Source organism: Neomonachus schauinslandi, chromosome 13 (assembly GCF_002201575.2).
Source record: "Neomonachus schauinslandi chromosome 13, ASM220157v2, whole genome shotgun sequence".
In the NCBI taxonomy this organism is placed as follows: domain Eukaryota; kingdom Metazoa; phylum Chordata; class Mammalia; order Carnivora; family Phocidae; genus Neomonachus; species Neomonachus schauinslandi.
This window is the reverse complement of record NC_058415.1, coordinates 82974010-82993002: the sequence shown is the minus strand read 5'-3', so window position 1 is coordinate 82993002 and position 18993 is coordinate 82974010. Positions and strand designations below refer to the sequence as shown.

The window sequence follows — 18993 nt, the reverse complement described above, 5'->3', positions numbered from 1 at the left end:
CAGAGTGGTATGAGGAGGGGGTCACGAGCCTCTCCATTTTCCACGGAAGAGGCAAGGAAGTGGATTCTCCCTAGAACCTGCAGAAGGAACCAGCCCCGCCAACGCCTTGCCTTTTGTCCACTGAAATGGATTTTGGACTTGTGGCCCTCAGAACCGTAAGCGAATAATTTTATGTTGTACGAAGCCGTCAACTTTGTGATAACCTGTTACAGCAGCCAGAGGGGACACAGGGGGCTTCTGAGACTTCGGGCCCAGGCCGGGGCTCGGGGAAGGGCAGGCTTGTGCGCAGGGGGCAGGTTTTCTCTGGCTCCGCACCGTCACTTCAGGCCACCCTGGCTCAGGTGGGTCCCCCCGGGGCCACACTGAATCGGCGGAGGTGGTCTGGAGAGGGTGTGTGGGTGGGGAGCCTCTGTGAAAGCTCTTCAGGTTGGCGGCGCTTCTGGAACACACCACAGGCTGTGTAGCGGGAGCTCCAGTCGTGTCTGCGGGATGCTTCCTCCCAATTACCAAGCCCTGGGCCCAGATGCATCTCCCTCCCTGTCTGCTGGGGAAATATCTGCTCCCCGCAGGGCTGGGGGACCGGGGAGAGGGGTGGTGGCCCGCCGCAGAGCCCCTGCTGCCTGACATCCCCCGAGGGCCACGCGGGCCCTCTTCTGTGGAAGGCCCAGGGCCCTCGGGTGGAGATCCGTGCCCACTGTCCCCGAGGACGACCATGCCCGATGGACCTGACAGATTTCACCGACTTCCCACGGCTAGGACGTCCCGCTCTGGCTGCAAGCCGCAGGGCCCCACACGCTGCCAACAAATAAATCAGCTCGGCTGAAACAGAGCCTGATGCTTGGAAGGCATGAGCGCAGACACTGTCTGGTTGAGACACATGCTTGGTGCCGCAGATGAGACGCAGAGGACGGCCTCCCCAGACCGTCGAGCCGGGCGCTGTGGGCCCCGGGTGGGCATCTGCCTCCAGGAGCCGAGACAAAGGCTCGGGCAGGGAGCAGGGTGGCTCTGTGCCGCAGGCTTGGCAGGAGCACGGGGACCTAGTTGCCATCCTCCGGCCCCCGGGGGGGTGGCGGGGCACGGCCGCTGTCACACACAGGTCTCACACCCTGCTCGGCCCGCGTGTCTGTGTTTGGAGACCCTCAGGGTTCACCCAGGCAGGAAGCGGCTTCCGGAAACCCCAAACCCGGAATGGAAAAATAAGAGGAACCAGCCATCTGGCCCGGAGACAACATCCAGGAGGGCAGGAGGACAGAGCCGAGTCCTCCACGGAAACGGAGGCCAAGCTGCACGTCGGCTTCCCGCTGGCCAGAGCAAAAAGGGAAATGTGTCCGGTTGTGGGGGCCTCGCTGCCAGAGGTAGGCAGCAGGTACCTGGCAGCCAGGGGATAGTGGTGGGCGTCAGCGACCTGCCTGCCATTGCCGGAGGGCTTTCTCTGAGCCATACTCTGCTCATGTTCCTGCGCACTGGGGCAAAGGAAGCTCCCGGAGGGAGATGCTGACTGGCCCCCAGGCCTTTTACGGGGTGAGCGGGGAGCGGAGCCTTGAACTCAGGTCCTTCCGGCCAAAGTGGGCCCGCACTCTCTCACCCGAATTACTGCAGCCATGCGAGTTAGCCTGCGTGCCCGCATGCACACACACTGCGATTCAAAATCGCAACCCCCCCGACCCCTCCCACGCCGAGGGCATCTGCTTGGGCCTGGGGAGACCAGGAGCGGCATTCCCTCCCCCTGAGGACTGACGCCCAGGTGGACGATGCCCAGGTAGTAGGGGGTTGGAATCCCTTCCTCAGACCCCAGGCCTGGGCAGGGGGGCAGGGCGGCAGGGCTGCTGAAGCTGGAGCACTGAGCCTGGGGAGGGCTGGGGTGGCGTATGACCTGGACTTGGCTTTGTCACTGGCCTTAGCAGCCCCGGTGGCCATGGTGTTCACCTGGACTTGGAGAGACGGCTGGAGAGACCCCGAAGTCATGATTCATCTTGGGTGACAGACCCCAGTACCAGGGCTTCTGTGTGACTCTGGAGGTTTGCCCACCTGGTTTTAATTCCTTCTCAGCAAAACGAAACCAAACCAGCCCTCTGGGGCTGTTACAAATGTGCAGCCACGTGGGACACCAACTACAAGCAGGTTTCTTTCCTGTCATCCTTGCTGAGAACCGTGCTGACTTTCATCTCTTTTCTCTTGTTGCCAAAGATGCTGATTTCCCTCCAGATTCCCTCCTGCACCCACCATCCTTCCCTAGCTCGCTGCCCACCTCCTCCCCGCCCCACCACTCCGCACTCCCAAACCCCACACCACCCGGTCCTTGCAGAGAGACAGGGACGGGGGAAGGAGATACAACGCAGCCCTCTTCCACCCGAGGGGGGCCAGGAGCCGCCCCGCACTCCCCGACCCACTGCGGCCACCAGCTGGGCACTGCCTCAGCCTGGCTGCTCCCGTTTGGTGGCCATTCAAAGAATTCCTCCCACAACAGATGCCCTGCGGGGTCCCAGAAAGCAGGTCTGCGCCCCCTCTCTGACTATCAGGGCCTGACTCACTTCAAGATGACAGTGGGGGCCGTCCACACTGCTGACCTCCAGGAGAAGGGGGTCCCAGCCACAGATGCCACCTGGCTTCCTCTGTGATCACTAGGCCACTTTAAAATGCAATGTCTGCTCTTACTTGCAACAGAGATGCTGCGAACTTTAAACCTTGCAAAGGGATCCATTTTGACCTCGAAGTTTCACACAGTAATGCGGGGGGGGGGGGGGGTGCCGTACCACCAAAGACCCTGGCCACAGGAGCCACCGGAGGCCCTATGTGGGTCAGCAGTGGGCAGCTTATTCCTTCAGTTTATACCCGAGCACTGTGAGCTCCATTCCCAGAGTCCACAGTCCCAAGGAAGCAAAGAAGCCAGTCTCTGTGACCCCCAAACGCCCCCAGGGGGGCCCCTCGGCACTATCTTGAGCATCGCTGCCCTAACAGTCGGGCCACGTCAGCTTGACAATAAGCCTCTTTAGCTTATCCGCTCCAAACCAGACCCCACACGTGCTCAAGTCAGCTCCAGGAAAGCAGAAAAATAATCAAGGTTCCAATTTTAAAAGCAAACCGTGCTTGGTGTCTCATGGCCCTTGGAGGATTTTTCAAAGCCTTTCATGTCTGTTCTTCCATTTATCCAGACGGGGACGGTGCGGAATAGGGACTATTCCCATTTTACAGATGGGGAGGCAGGCTCAGCAAGGTGGACAGAATCCCAGAGCTGCCCAGGACTAGGTGGTCCAGGCCAGGGTGCTGGAGGCTGGGGCCGCCGGCTCAAAGATACTGGAGGGCTCAGGCCTCCCTCCCTCCCCTGGCGGCTGCAACAGTGTCATAGCTTAGGAATGGCTTGTGCTCCCAGACCTCCGGGGGGCCGGTCACAACATGCTCATGCCGTCTCCTGTCTGAGCTGCCAAGACTTAGAAATATGCCCGTCCCTCCATCCAGACTGGCCAGAAATGGCCATCTGGTGGCTCCATTTCACAGCTCAGGGGAGGGGACAGTGGTCTTTAGTGAGGCCCGTTTTGCTGAGCCTGGAAGAGCATGGGCACCCTCTGTGAGGAGCATGACAGAAGCACGGGCCAGAGCTGACCCCTTCTGTCCCCAGGCCCTGCATGAGGCCTGATGCACGGGTGAATGACAGTGGACGAGAGCACCCTGGTTACCAGGGAAACTGGGGCAGCCAGACCCCCTGTCTGTGCCCCCTCCGTCACGCAGGCAGACTGGACCCTGTTTCTCATCCGTCTCCCTTTGCAGATCGGAGCTGCCCAAGAGTGACGCGGTGCCCAGTCTGCCACTGGCCACACCTCTAACAAGCTCCTCCAGCCCGACGTTGTTAATCAGGCAGATGTTGGGCCGAGCGGGGTGAGGCCAGGACCCAGATGGAGCTGGTGCCCCAGGTGGCTGGACGTCATCCATCCCTGCGGTCCCACCTGGAGCTGGTGGGGTGAGTCCCACCCGGGCTGGGCCCCTGCCAAGCACACCCCACTGAAAGCCGCTGAGCTGCGAGCCAGACACTCACCTCATACAGCAGACAGCCCAGAGACCAGATGTCAGACTTGAAGTTGTAGCCGTTCTCGTGGATCCTCTCCGGTGACATGTAGTAAGGCGTCCCCACTGAAACACAGGACGGGGGTGGGTGGGTGCTTACGCTGTGTGCAGAGAAGGATGTGAGGGGGAGGGGAAGGCGTGGGCGTTGGGGAGTTCGGGCCTCGGGCTCCCTCTCCTCTCCCCGGCTCAGTCAGATGAGAGGGCTAGGCCAGACTGGAGCTCCCATACTGGGGAGGGCACTAAAAGCCCCTGGGGACAGGGCCGGTCCCAGACCTGAGACTTGGTCTGGGGGCTGGGCAGCTGGGGATACATGTTTCTGCCGAGTGTCCAGGGGAGTGGGATGCAGTGGCCAGGCTCTGGGAAGCAAATGATCAACTGTCCTTTCAGGTGGGTGCTTGAATCCTAGAAGAGCCCAGATAAGGCTCTCAACAGTGGGAAAAAACCAACCCCTGTTAACGCTGACCAAAGCTCATCACATGTGTTAGCTCATCTGTGTTCCTAACAGTCCCCCGGCGAGGCACACCCCCTTTACAGATGGGGAAACGGAGGCTCAGGAAAGCGGCAGGACTGAGGTTCAAAACCAGATCTCTGGGCTCTAGAGAGTGAGCTCTTAGCTGCCACCGACCGGCATGTCCGGACTTGGGGTTGGCCAAGATTTCTTACATCAAACCAAGGACAGAAAAGATAGTAACCATAAACGAAAAGACTGATAAATTGAGGCTTCATTAAAATTAGGAACTTCAGTTCCCCAAAAGACCCGTTCAGAGAATCGAGAGGCAAGCCACAGGCGAGGAGAAAAGAGAAAATAAGTCTCCATACATACGGCCAACAATGGCCCCAAACGCAGGATAGATTTTAAAACTTCTGTAAATCATTAAGTAAAAGACAGCTTTTCCGTCTGGGCTGCCGACATGCCATCCAGACTGAGGAAGACCCGGAAACTTCGGGGCCACGTGAGCCACGGCCACGGCCGCATCGGCAAGCCCCGGAAGCACCCAGGAGGCCGGGGTAGTGTTGGTGGCATGCATCACCACAGGAAACTTCGACAAATGTCACCCAGGTTACTTTGGAAAAGTTGGTATGAGACATTACCACTTAAAGAGAAACCAGAGCGTCTGCCCAACCGTCAACCTTGATAAACTGTGGACCTTGGTCAGTGAGCAGACACGGGTAAATGCCGCCAAAAACAAGACTGGAGCTACTCCTATCATTGATGTGGTGCGATCGGGCTACTACAAAGTTTTGGGAAAGGGAAAACTCCCAAAACAGCCTGTCATCGTGAAGGCCAAATTCTTCAGTAGAGGAACAGAAGAGAAGATTAATGGTGTTGGGGGCGCCTGCGTTCTAGTAGCTTGAAGCCACGTTTGGGGGCGGTTCATTAAATGCTAACAAGTGCTTTTCTCAAAAACAAAACAAAACAAAAACCCAACCCTCCCCAAATTTGCAGAAGACTTAAAAGGGCACTTCACAAAAGAGGAACATCCAAGCAGCCAGGAAGCACATGAAACGATCTTCTTCTCATTAGTCATCAGGGCAAATTAAAAGCACACTGAGTTACGACCACCCACCCACCTGAATGGTTAAAGTTAAAAAGACTGCTATCAACCAACTCAGGGACGTGTGGAGAAACTGGAACCCTCATGCGTTGCTGATGGGGACAAAAAATGGAACCCCCACCCTGGAAAACCATGCACCACAGCATCTACTACAGCCAAAAACACTGCCGACACCATAACCTGGAAGGTCTGCTCCCAGGGAGATGCCTGAGAAAACCGAGCGCTTCTGTCCATCAAGAGACGTGATCAAGAATGTGCAAAAGGCTTTACTCATAATAGCCAAAAACTGGAAACAACAGTAGAAGTGGCCTATTCACACGATGGAATACTATGCAGCAACAAACAAGAACAAACCTCGGGTACACGCACGCCACCAAATGGATCCATCTCACAGGCATGATGCTCAGTGAAAGCCGGGCACACACTATCTGATCCCATTTTTATCAAGAACAGGACATGTATGTATGTCCCATCTCAGTTAAAAAGCAGAGGGGGCACACTTTTGATGATCTGGAACGGTACAGAGAGGAGAGGATTTCCTGAGAGGAGGTGAGCTCCCCGTCACCAGAGGCATGCGCATTGCAGCAGAGGGGCTGCTTTGGCACGGCTGAGAAGGGGCGCAGAGTCTGGATTTGCAAACAGATCTGTGGTCTGAGACTCTGAGCTCAGTCTATTTGGAGGATGACTGTTCTGGATACTTTTAGATCAGACTTTGAAGGCTGTTACACAGACAGCATTTTCACCGGCCTGCAGAGACCATACGAATGTGGTGGTGGTTGCTGCTGGTCCAGCCAAAGTTAGGAGCCGGAGTTCAGCTCGGCGGAGGCTGAGCCTGAGATGCGGTTTATGACCTAGGAAGGAGGGAGGTCCTGCACCACGAAACGCATGTGCCCCTGGGGGAGAACAGGCCTTTCAGTGAGCTGGAAAACAATAGGCACCCCAAAGCAGGGGCCCAGGCTTCAGAAGTTCGTGGGCCAAAGACGTCTTGGGGCAACTTTAGTTCTGCCAAGTCAGGGTGTTTTAAAAGTACAAAACCCCAACTACCATTTAATGGTGTCACTATTCTTTTAAAAAAAGAAGACAGTTGAACACCAGCGTAAGTGGAAAAACTCATAATCTCAAACTCAAGGACAGTCCTTTGCATTGAAAAGTTTAGCTGTTTTAAAGCTTTATTACCTTCCTGTGCGTCTCGTCTCGTTAGAGATGGGTGGGAAGTGGTTTCGGCCAACCTGTAGAGGCTGTGAATGGAGGTGGGAAGGCCTGCTCTGGGCTTGACCTCCCTGGGGCAGGACCTTGTTTACCAAAGGGCCCCAGTGCCCTGCCTAGGACCAGGTCACAGGGGGCACCTTCTAAGCACCTACTATGTCGATGAATCTGTACGCATCTTATCACTGTTAACATCATTTTCTTGCAGCCTAGCGCACCATCCACTTAATGTGCTACCCCCAGAGGGACTCCCTGATTGTTGCTCTATGTGGACACCAACCGCCCTTTGATGGCAATAATCCCCAACAAGGACAGCAGCCATCACTTAAATACATGTTGGAAGGATGTGTCATCCTATCAGCAGGCTGTTATCCAGCGGAAAGAGTTGTCAGTCAACATATGAATCCATGTGGGATTCTGTAAACAAACTGCACCTTCAAGGAGCAGCCCCTTGAATATTCTGGTCATGAGGCAGCAAAATAAACGGGCAAGTACGAAATGGATGACTTGTTACATGAAACCACAGGATGGAATCCAAACAGCTCTCAGCAGCTCTCGACCACACTGTACATGACTCTGGTACCCAGGATGCTGCGGATGGAGGTCAGAGGTCCCATCCTCAGCGAGGGACAGCAGTGTCTGCCGCTGGCTACCCTGCACCCCTACCCCCCGGCCCAGCCCCTCGGGACTGGGAGCACAGGCTGGCCCTGACGCCTCTCGCCACCCTCAGTCTTGTCCTCTGCTCATTTGAGACCCACCTGGGCCTCTCGAGGAGGAACTCGGGGACAGATGACCTGTGGAGTGGCCAGGCCCACCAGAAGATGGTGAGTGCCTGGCCGCTGCTGGAGTCCCTCACACGGCTACCCCAGCCCAACCCCACCTGCTCTTCAGTTCACCTCTGTGTCTTTGCACCTGCTGATCCCCTTGCCTCCAAGGGGGCTCCTTTGTGGTCTAGTTCAGCTGCCCCCCCCGCCCCCCCTCCCCCCGGCCAGGAAGAGCCAGCTGCTCAGTGAGGCCTGGACATTTGGTTTATCCCTTCTCTTCTGTTACCACTTTGTCCCTCTGCTGGGGCTCCAGATCCCTCCTCAGGCCTATGTGTGGTGAAAGCCTTGGGGAACGCGGGGAAAGAAGGGTCAAGGAACACCACCACCCCTTCTCCTCCGTGCTCCCCCCAAACATCAACGCCTCCATGGCTCTTTCTGCTTTTACCCCCGTTTCCACAGTGCAAGGGAAAGGCAAACACCCAAAGGTGCTGTGGACCTTCTCCTAAGATGCCAGGGCTGCAGGTACCATCCATCCATCCCTCTATCCAACTGTCCGTCCATCCAGCCAGCCAGCCATCCACCCAGCCAGCCATCCACCCACCCACCCATCATCACCCATCGTCTGCTTGTCTATCCATCCGTCTGTCCATCCATCCACCTGTCCATCCGTTTATCCGTCCTTCTGCATCCAATGTTGACTGAGCCTTGATGTTGTGCTGGGCCCTCCCAGGAGTGGGCCCATCAGGAAGGAGTGGGTTGTCAGTCCCCGGAAGTGTCCAGAAGGACACAGAGAAAAACTGGACTGACCTGGAGCTGCAGCTGAATCACTTGGATGAGCCTGTTGAAAATCTGGACCCTGGCCCCCCCAGACCTGTGGGCTCAGCATCTCCAGGGCTGGCACTCAGACACCGCCTCTCTCACGAGCTCCCCAAAGAGGCTGACGCATGTCACAGTCTGTGGAGCTGGGCAAAGCCTCCCCCAACCCCCGCACCCGACAGCTTTAGAGCTCAGACACCTGTGGCACAAAGGAATGTACGCAGCATTAACTGAGGGAAACCTGGCCTATCCACGCCAGGCACTGGGTCCTCGTGTCCCCACCCCTAGGCAGATTCTCCAGGTCCCTGGACCCCGTCTGCGAGCCTTAGAGTTGGGGTGCTCGGCATTCTGCCACCTACCCCTGGGAATCCGTCTGTAAAACCTGCTTTCCAGCCTGACAACAGATACTCAAACATTATGAAGCATAATGCACAACTTGCATGAGTTGTCAAGATAAAATGAGACACTTCAAAGAAATTCCAAGCTTGCAGCGGGCCCTGGAGGATGTATCCCCAAGCCCCAGGGGAGCAGCGATTCTGGGGAAGAGTGGGAGAAGCTGACAAGAGGAGGGGCCCCCTGAAGGCCTCACCCGGCTCGGGCCCTAGTCCTGCCCCAGGGGCCCCGGGGTGCTGCCCGGCCAAGTAGCAGCACAGACTCCGGAGACGCTCTGGCGGGCCGAGCCCCTTCTCGCGGCCTCCCCACAGGATCCTTGGCCCACCAGCTCCCAGGCCGGCCCCCACCCTCACTCCCCGCAGCGGGGGACGGAGCTGGCATATGAAACAGAAGCCTAACAATCCCTGACCTTCCCGGGCACCGTCTTTGCCTAGAACTCCCGGACCGGGTGGATATTAGAGGAGGACGTGGGACCTCAAAGCGGAGGCTGATTAAAGGGGCCGCATCCCGGAGACGCACCACTCCTGTCAAAGCAAACTTTGCTGCGTCTGGAGATGCTCACCGTGTTTGAAACGTGTTCATTAGATGTGAAAAAGGCAGAGATTTCACACGAAGGGGAGGCTGGCGTCTGTGGGCTGCACTTCTTGCCCACATGGCGGTTTTGAAAATGGCTGGAGAAACGTGGGGTCCCTGCCCGACACCCCCCACCCCAGGTATGCCTGGGGGCTGGGACCCGGTGTGCAATCCGAGCGGCACAGGCGGGGCGTGCAGACTTCCACCAGTCAGCAGGAGAGCACTGAAATTCTCTCCCAGCCTCAGTTTCCCCGCTGGTGCAACAGAGGGCTTGCACTGGAGGGTCCCCAAAGTCCTCCCCTTCACTCTTTGGAGCCTTGGTTTCCCTCCCTGGAAAACGGGGACAGTGCAACTGACCCCACATGTGCAGGGGGAAGGGCTCTGGGAAGCCCCGCAGAGCCCCAGGGGGAGAGGTGGGCTGTGGACAGGGGGCTTGAGGTGGCAAGGGGAACAGGGGAACAACGCAGGAGGGAGCCAAAACCAGATTCTGGAACCTGAGCGGCTTCCTCGGGGCTGGGCCTGGGGATCTGCACTTTTGTCTGTGATCTGTCCTATGAAACTCCCCACCCCCAACGTCCAACCAGGCCCCCCATCCTGAGGGGGCTCCCCTCCTCTCCGCCCCAGCTGCTGCCCCACCTCACTGGCTTGGACCACCAACTGGCCTAACCTCTCTGTCCTGCCCTTCCCCCACCCTTCCTCTGCCCCCCAAGCCAGACTGGCTGCTCATCCCCCGAGGAGAAGGCCGGGTCCTCAGCTGGGCATGCGAGGCCTCCCCAGACTGGCCCTGCTCCCCCGCCAACACTGCGCGCGTGCGCACACACACACACACACACACACCCCTACGGGTCCTCCTCAAACCACCACCAGCCACCCCCGTGCAGGGCTACACACAGCCCTCAGGGGAATCCCCGCCCTCGAGAAAACACTGCACTGTGCTCGGTGTGGGCTTAATTTCAGATTGTTACATCTGTACGAATATCTGGCTACGTCCAGTTCCCATGCCGAGGGTCTCCAGTGGAGGTGCACATCGGGTCACACAACGCTCCAGCTTTGTGCAGCACCCCGTTATGCACGTATCAGTGTCTCTCCCAAGAAGGCCCAGGGGCGGGGGGTCTTGGATGGGAAGGTGCATGGCCATGCCCCTCACCGCCTCGTGGCTCTGGCTGGAGCGTCCTGCAGGGCCTCGCACGGCAAAGGTGCTCATCTCGCAGCACCTGGGGCTTCCTGCTCTGTTAAGTGACTGGGGTGATCCCCACCCCCAGGGAGGCTGCAGCTCTAGTCGCCAGAGTACCTGCGACGTGATTCTTAGAACTGTGCTAGGCTGGCGGTGAAGACTCTAAATGGATTCTCCCCCCCCAGACTGTAAGTTCCAGAAAGCAGGGGCCTTCCTGGGGAGCGGCCTGGGGCCTGGCACGAGTCCTGCTAAGTGGATGAGTGAGCTGTGGTTTGTTTCCTAGCCAGGGTCCATTCTTCCTGTGCTGGCCCCTGGAGACCCTCTCCTTCCCTCTCTGGCGTCAGCTCACCTAGGAACAGTTTGTGCCCTAAAAATGCCATGAGTGTGGCAGACAAGCCAGGTGCCCCTCGCCAGCCAGGTGCGACCACCCAGGACCTCCACCAGGTCAGCGTTCAGAACCTGGATCTACCTGCTAAAGCAGGTTTTCTGGGCCAAAGATTCCCCAGCGTCCTGGACCTCTGGGATGGGCAGGCGTAGGCCCAGGGAACACATCTGCATGGCGCTCTGTGCCCCCACTGATGGATCCCCTGGGGCGCTTGGCGGTGAGGACCGTGTGCCCACTCAGCAAATGTTCCCCAGGGCCCACCCAGTGCCGAGTGTGGGCACACTCCCAGGAGGCTCCATCCTTCCCTGCTGCCCAGGACAAGCCCCCAAGTCCCAGGCGGCCCCTGCTGGGAGGGTAGATGGGTTCCCCGTCCCCCCTGAATGGCTGGGCCCCCAGCGAGCTCATCAGGACCCAAGCCCACCTCCCAGCACGCTGTGACTGTGCCCGGAGGGGAGTGGACACCCCAGGGGGCTCTCGTCCCTGCCAACCAGGTGACCACGGGGATGTGGAATCTCTCCCTCTGAGCCTCAGCGTCCTCATCTGTCAAATGGAGATCAGAAACCTTGTTGGAGGGGCGCCTGGGTGGTTCAGCCGTTAAGAGTCTGCCTTTGGCTCAGGTCATTATTCCAGGGTCCTGGGATTGAGCCCCACGTCGGGCTCCCTGCTCGGCAGGAAGCCTGCTTCTCCCTCTCCCACTCCCCCTGCTGTGTTCCCTCTCTTGCTGTGTCTCTCTCTGTCAAATAAATAAATAAAATCTTAAAAAAAAGAAAAGAAAAGAAAAGAAACCTTGTTGGGATGACTTTTTAAAAAGCAAAATGTTTTCCCAACATCCTTTAAGCCTTGTCTTCTTTGCCAAGTCACCTCTTTGGTGAGGTCAGTGACCACAGAAAACCGAAGTCAAGGGCAGCCCTGGGAGGGGCAAACGCAGCCCCAGGCCCCCAGCGGTTCCCGGGCTCGGCAGGGCACAGTTTAGAGATGGGGAGCCCAGCACCTCGTGTGTACACAGTGGGCCCTCGGGGAGACAGTTCTGCCCACCCCCTTACCAGGCCACCCTGGGACTGACTGTCCCTGTCCCCTGACCAGTCTGGGGGCCTCCTGAAAGCAGGGAAGGCTGCATAATCTCATCCCTAGCGCCCAGCCCAGGGCCGGGGCGGTTGGCTCGGGAAGGGAGAAGGAAGGAAGCTATGCCCCATGGTCAGGCCAGGGGCTGACAGCCTGGGGAAGCCAGCGTGCTCTGACCACTGTACCCGACAGGGGCTGCCCCCCGATCGGACCTGTTCCCCAGCCCCCGAGAGGCGGGGTGAGGCCCGGCACTGCCCACCCCTGAGCCCAGCCTGCGGCCGCCCTGCCTCTGCTCCCGAACAAGCAGGGCCTGCTCTCCCAGCCCTACCATTTGTCTTGCAGCTGCTGCCATTGCTCGGAGCGAGACACTTGCTTGTAGCTTGTGAGCTGTGTATAGGCAAATCTTTCATTTTTCTTTCATTACGCCGGCGTGTACTGTCACTTAATTTTTATGTATGCAATCCTTCCTGACAAATATGATCTGCTGCCTGGTAATTCGTCTGACGCTCATTCTGTTCCGAGCTCTAATTACGGCTCCTATTCCTGACACCGGGGCAGCCGCTCTGCCACCGCTGGGTACCGCACCTGTCAGCCCGGCCATGGCATGACTAATGCCCTTTCATGCCAGCCGTGTGTTAGCAAATACAGAGGCAGGGAGGTGGCTGGGGGAGGGAGAGGCAGGAGGGGATGGGATTTGCATAAACCTTGCGGGGGGGCGGGGTCAGCGGCCTTGGCCACAGGAGAGGAGGTGGTTGCCGGGGCAACGTGGCTGTCCCCACAGCATCCCCACATAGTAGGTGCGCAGATGCGGTGGATGCATAATTCATGGCCACGCACAGGGGCAAAGGAGCCCTGAGCCCGAGTCCTTACGGAGTCACAATACAATGGCAATTAATTCAATCTCTTGCCCGACCAAATGTGTGCAGGAGACTGCAGACCCTCACAGTGGAGAGGGGGCCTTTCCTCCTGCGTCTGGGGGACTGGGGTCCTGGGTTTCAGCTCTGCCCTGTGCCTGTGGTGGAGCCCGGCCCGTGGGCCTGAGAGCCGGTCCTGGGCGCAGGGCATCGCTGTGTCAGCTCGGGGCGTCTCCTGGACACGGGCACAAGGCCCCCCAGGAGGGCTCCTTCTATCCATCACTCAGCCGGGCCACTGCTCGGAGGCCTTGGGAAGAGCCCGGCCTAGCGAGCAGCCTTTTCCCAAGTTCCAATTCCTTCTCATTAATATAATAAGTGCACCAGTCCAAGTCGATCAACTCACCCTGTCGGACGAGCCCGTATTTCTGCCCGTTCCTGATGCTGTGATCCTAACCGGCTCTGACGAGCGCCGCAGCCTCCTTGGTGGAGGGGCCTGACTGACAGGGGACGGAGCCAGTGGCTTGAACTCTTCTCTTTGACAGTTGCCCTTGAATTTCTGACCTTTTGAAGCCCTTAAACCAGAGCGGTACACAGTCCCAAACTCACTGAAACACTTTGATTTTCCTAAGGAAGGGTCTGAGGGGATCGGGGAAGCCAAGGCTTCCTCGCGGCACGCACGGCCGGCTGGGGGCTGCAGAGGGAGAGCCAGCACCACCCTCCAAGGCCCAGCCGCCGTCTTCTGGAGAAGTCTGGGCTCCGGAGGAGAGGCCCGGGTTCGAGTCCTGGCTCTGCCACTACGTAACTCATGTGTATCACTCGAGCTCCCCGGGTTCCAGATTCCTCGTTCGCACAAAGGATCCAATGGACCCTCGCGGCTACTGGAGGTGTGAGTACAGTGTCGTCAGCTCGGGGGAGGGTGGGTCCTGCGCGTCCTTTCAAACCCCGCCCCCCACACTCAGACACATGCACACTGGTGTGCACACACTCTCGCACATGCACTCAGGCACACGCATGCACACTCGATCACTCCAGCAAGCGGCTCGGAGCCGTCAATTCCCAGTTAGCGCATTTCTCCTGATTGCGTGCTTCACCCCGAGAGCCTCCAAGCCCTCGGGACCTGTACGAACAGTGACAGATTCCACCAGGAAAGTGTGTCTTCCAGAAAGCACCTCTGCTGTCACCAGAAGCGGCTGTTGGTACTTACGGCATGCTGCAGGTAATCGGGGAGAGCACAGGGGACCCGTGGGCTGGGGCCGCGGAGGGTGGAGTGGTTTCCGAGCGAGGTGGTCAGAGAGCCGGGAACCGGCCAATGGGGGAAGCAGGACGCCCCTGTCATATCTGAGTCCTTCCCACCCGGCCCTGGTTAAATGCTGATATGCCCTGCTGTCACGCACGGGGGACCCTACTTCCACGTTCCCCTGGGGGCTCTGCTGGTTTCTGTATTCTAATCAAATGCAAACTCCTCATTCTCCACCATTCTATGAGTCACACCCAGTCACGTACCCGGTGTATGGGTTCTGAACTGGGCATCGCTTCAGGTAACCCGAAACCCACACCTGCCCAAGTGTGTTCCCAAGTCCAGCCCTCGGGGGCTCCTGAACGGTGCCAGCCCGCCAAGCTCGGGCACTTAGGCCCCCCCACCCGCAGCACCCCTGTGCGCCCCTGCGTGCCCTGCCCTCTGTCCCCTCCTACTGGGTGAGAACCTCGTCCCTGCAGCTTCAAAACTGCCTGTTTAAAAGCCAAAAACTTGAAATAGCTCCAATGTCCCCCACCAGGAGAAGCGGACCGAGTCCCATGCGGGGGAACATGACACAGCAACGAGAAAGACAGACCGCCGCCTTGTACGACAACAGAGCTGCACAAAATGGGCTCCGCCATCCTTTCTGGAAGGGGCGTGGAGCAGTGTGAGGATGCAGCGGAGCCCCATCCAAGGCTTCTCAGGGCCTCAGTTTACCCCCTCTGGGTCACTATCATGAAGAGGTAAATAAAGTCTGGGACTCAGGAAGGCATTTTCCTGCATTAACGAACCAAAGGCTCTGTGCGGAGAATGTCCGCATCTCCCCACGCGGTCACCCAGGACCTCCAGCAGCTGCTGGGACGTCTTGACAGGCCTCCTTACCTAGGGAGTGGGCTGCGGTGGTCTCGGAGCTGAAGAAGCGTCCCAGGCCAAGGTCACCAAGCTTCACGACACCTGTGGCCGTGATGAACACGTTGGCGGGCTTGATGTCTGCCGAGGAAGGAGAAGGCAGTTGGTGTGGGGCTAGGAGGTCGGGGGGGTGGGGCGGGACAGGCAGCACTGAGCACCGTGCCGGTCCTCAGGGTATCCGAGAGTGGGCACGTGTGTGAGGCCCTGACCTGGACTCACTGACGCCCCTCAGGACGGGCAAGATGCACGACAGCCACCTGGCTGGGTAACACGATGTGGTATGACGTCCTCGTGGATGTCCCCAGAGCCAGAGAGAGCGGAGGCAACGTGGCATCCCGGGCCCCAGGGGCGCCTGGCCTCCCGCTGGCTCCGCCTCGCAGCCCGGGGAGGGCCCGGCACGTACCTCGGTGCATCACTCGGCGCGAGTGCATGTGTTCCACGGCGCTGCACAGCTGGGCAAAGTACTTCCACACTGTCCTCTCGGGGATGAGCCGCTTCTGCTTCTTAAGGTAGGGGGGGGGGGGGGGGGAAGACACACAGGCCTGGGTGACGGGCCGCAGGGCAGGGCCCCTGTCCTGTCCCCAGTGGTAGCCAGCACCCGGCACAGGGTGGGTGGGTGGGCTGCTGAACGAACAGTAAGTTTGGGACAAAGGGGGCCGTGTTCCCATCTGTGCTTCAGCCCAAACTGCCCTCCACGGTCCCCCGTCTGCCCCCGGCCCCGCGCTCACCTCCCAGAGGCTGGGGCAGGCCGGGCCCTGAGTGCGTGTCCTGGATGGCTCTGCGGACTACACCCTGAAGGCTGCTCGTGATCACACTTGTTCAGGCATTTTCTGGACACACGCCCGTCTCCTCCCACGGCTGTGCCCCGAGCCCCAGCCTGGCCCACACTGCGGGCACCCGATGCCCGGGGGTGAAGTCGAAGCCGCCCCGTCCCTGGGAACCAGCAAATCTCAGGGCATGCGATCGTTCACAAAGGCAGCAGGGACCTCGAGGAAATGGCTTGACATTCTTCACTGGACCCCCAGTTTCGACAGGTCATTAATTGACTTCATTGCCCGAAAAAACATATTTGATGCTCCAGAAAACCAAACCAACCCCCCAAACCACCCAAGCTGCACTGAGTGCGCTGTAAGTAACCAAAGGCCCTGGAAGGAGCGAACCAAGAACAGGCCCTGGAAGGAGCGAACCAAGAACAGGTCATCGTCCACGTCCCTTCCGGGGAGTCTCCTGTGCGCCGGGCCCGAGGCCGGGAACCTGAGGACCAGGTTGTTGTCCAGAGGCTTTTGCCTCGGAACAACCATCGTTTCCAAAGCAGCCAGAGGCGAAGCTGTGGGCCCACTGGTCCGGGCAGCCACTCTGTGCACGGAAGACCGGGGCTGACCCAGGACGCACGCCTGGCCTGGGGAAGGGAGTGTGGAGTGGAACACAGGACCTGGGGTAACGTGCCAAGCGCCGGCCACGTGCAGCCACCTTGCTGGGCCCTTAGCAGGGTGACGGCACCCATCTTACAGATGAGGAAACCAAGGGCCACTCAGGAGCCGGTAAGGGGCAGTCACAGCCGGAACAACCCCGAGCCTTCCGCCTACAAAGGCCAAGCTCTTAACCCTAATTAACTTCGAATGACACCAGTAACCACCGGATGAGCGACTGAGCTTAGAGAGGTTCGGGAACTTGCCCAAGGTCACCCCGCCGGAGCGCCAGAGCTGGGACCGGATCCAGGCACCTCCAACAACGGGACAGTCCTAGCTGGAAGCCCGTGGCCTGGCAGGAAAGCCCCATGAGGCTCTCCCGAGGCTCCATTCTGGGAGAGGGACCTCACGGATGAGCGAGGCTACAGCCCAGACCGCTAGCACGGGACCCCCCTCCCCGCTCCCCCCCCCCCCGCTGCCCCAGGCCTCCGTGGTGGGCTGGGCTGCAGTGTTATTTACGCTGTTGGTTAATCCTCATTACTGCTTTTAAGCTCGGCTGTGAATGGTGGTTTTCTAAATGTCACGTCCTGTAAGCGCCATGTGACATTTAGCGGGAAGGCGCGGAGTCGCTGGTGGGTTTTGGGGTGGCGGCAGCTCTCAGCTTCACTGTCCATCATAAATGACGCTGGCACCATGGCGGTGGTGGCACTGGTTGGCCTGAGGCGGCAGGCCCCTGGGACGCAGGGTCTACTGCTCAGCAGCCTCCAGGCTAGCCCAGTGGGGTGAGCATGGTGCAGAGGCAGCCGGGGCCCTAGCAAGGCCCCCATATCCCCCTCAAGCCCAGAGGCAGCTGGAGAGTTAGGAAGGCCAGGGAAGCTGAGCTCCTACCAAGCCCCAGGCATTGGGTAAGTATATGACAGATGGGGAAACTGAGGCATAGGGACCGGCGCAAGGGAGGAGGGTCAAGCAGGGGTGTGACTGCAGACCAAGGGTCTCTCTTCTGCCCTGCCTTGCCTCTCCCGCTTGCTGGGGGCAGCACCCAGCCAGGCCCTGCAGGTGAAGGGCCTGGAGCTGCAGCAGAGGGAAGAGGAGGAGGCAGGAAGGGGCAAGGGCCCCATGACCGTGGGAGCGGGGGCACCGTGCCAGGAGAACAGGGCTCCTGAGATGGGGCCAGGAAGCCAGGATCTGCCCCAGAAACCCCGTGGGTGAGCGACCGACTTGAGCCCTGGGCTGGTGTGGGCCCCGAGGAGGCCAGGGAAGTGCACAGAGGGGGCACCGCACCCCAGGCCAGGCACAAGGTGCTGGCCACTCATGTGTCTCCCTCCTCTCTTTTCCCTGGAAGGAGCCTGCACCCAGCCCCGCGGCTCCCACAGTCCCCAGTGCATCCCCAGGACAGAGATGGAAGCAGAGCTTTGTGGACAAAGGGTTTGATTTGCCCAGTTTCCCCTACACCCCACTGTTTAACCCCAGTCCCCACTCTGGACTGAGAGGCTGCAAGGAGTCTGGGGTCTGCAGGGGCTTTAGGGGGCAGCACCCTCGCCGTGGGCCACACTCCAGGGCCCTTCCTCTGTCTCCCCTCCACCTCCTGTGCACTGCCTCCGTCCCCAGCCCCCATCCCTCCTCTACGGAGCATCTAGCCTTTCTTCTAGAACACAGTGCTGACCATGCCTACTCCCCACCGTGAGTCCTAGGAAGCTCCTTGCCGACCTTAGGGCAAGGTCTCAAATCCTGGGGCTGGACGGTGAGGCCCTGGGTGACCTGACTACCTCGCCTCCCCCCTCAACCCTTGCCTCCACCTCGACCAGGGCTTTGTGGACCCTGGACTGTTCATCCCACTGGGCTCTTGCACAAGCTGTTCTGCCCCTAGACTGCTGCTCTCTCCTTGTAGGGCTCAGCTCAGGTGTCACCTCCTCCAGGGAGCCTTCCCGGGCTCCCACAGGCCCTGAGCTTGGCTCGCTCACACTGGCTTGTGACTGTCCATTTATGGGTCTGCCCTCCTGTTAGAAGGCGAGCTCCCTGAGGGCAGGACCCACGCTGAGGTCTCAGCACGGGGGCTGGCGCACAGAGCGTGTGGGATGCGTGCATGTTTGGCAGGAGAACAACAGGAAGGAGAATGGCGGTGGGGGTTGGGGGAGAAGGAGGAACTGAGACATGATAGAGCACATCTGTTCCCACCAGGGATCTGTGTGGAGATTAACATCCCTGCAAACACATTAATATGTCAACGAAAATATAAAAGCAGGTGATAACAGCTCAAGTAATGCCGCTTCCCAACGACGCCCCAATTCCTAGGAGCCAAATTTCAGAAGAGCAAGCGCGGAGCAATTGCTCAATCCCCAGCGCCTGGTGAAAAAGACAGAGAATCCATGTCTGGCCCCGTTTGCAAGTGTTGCTGGGAGCAAGGTGGGGGCTCCAGCGTAGCTGGCCTCGCTCAGAAGCAGACAGACTGGGCTGGGGGAGGGAGGCAGTGGGGGCCCACAATGGCCAGCATGAGGACTGGTCAAGCCAGCAGGGGAGCAGGGTCTTGCGCTTAGGGGTCCACACAGAGGCTCTGCAGCCTCAGGCTGGTGAATAAACCTCTCTGAGCTTTGCTATC

General features: G+C 59.1%; 1 protein-coding gene and 1 pseudogene across 1 annotated transcript in view; one reads left to right on the top strand and one right to left on the bottom strand.

Annotated features, from left to right (window-relative positions):
• Positions 1-18993, bottom strand: part of NEK6 (NIMA related kinase 6) — a 45440-nt gene that overhangs the window by 8827 nt on the left and 17620 nt on the right. Inside the window, exons 5-7 of the mRNA XM_044920837.1 lie at positions 15392-15500; positions 14962-15069; positions 4031-4125 (exon numbers count right to left, since the gene is read on the bottom strand). Of these exons, the coding sequence (XP_044776772.1) occupies positions 4031-4125; positions 14962-15069; positions 15392-15500 (312 nt within the window). The remainder of the gene's footprint in view (positions 1-4030; positions 4126-14961; positions 15070-15391; positions 15501-18993) is intronic.
• Positions 4956-5415, top strand: LOC110581337 (annotated as a pseudogene).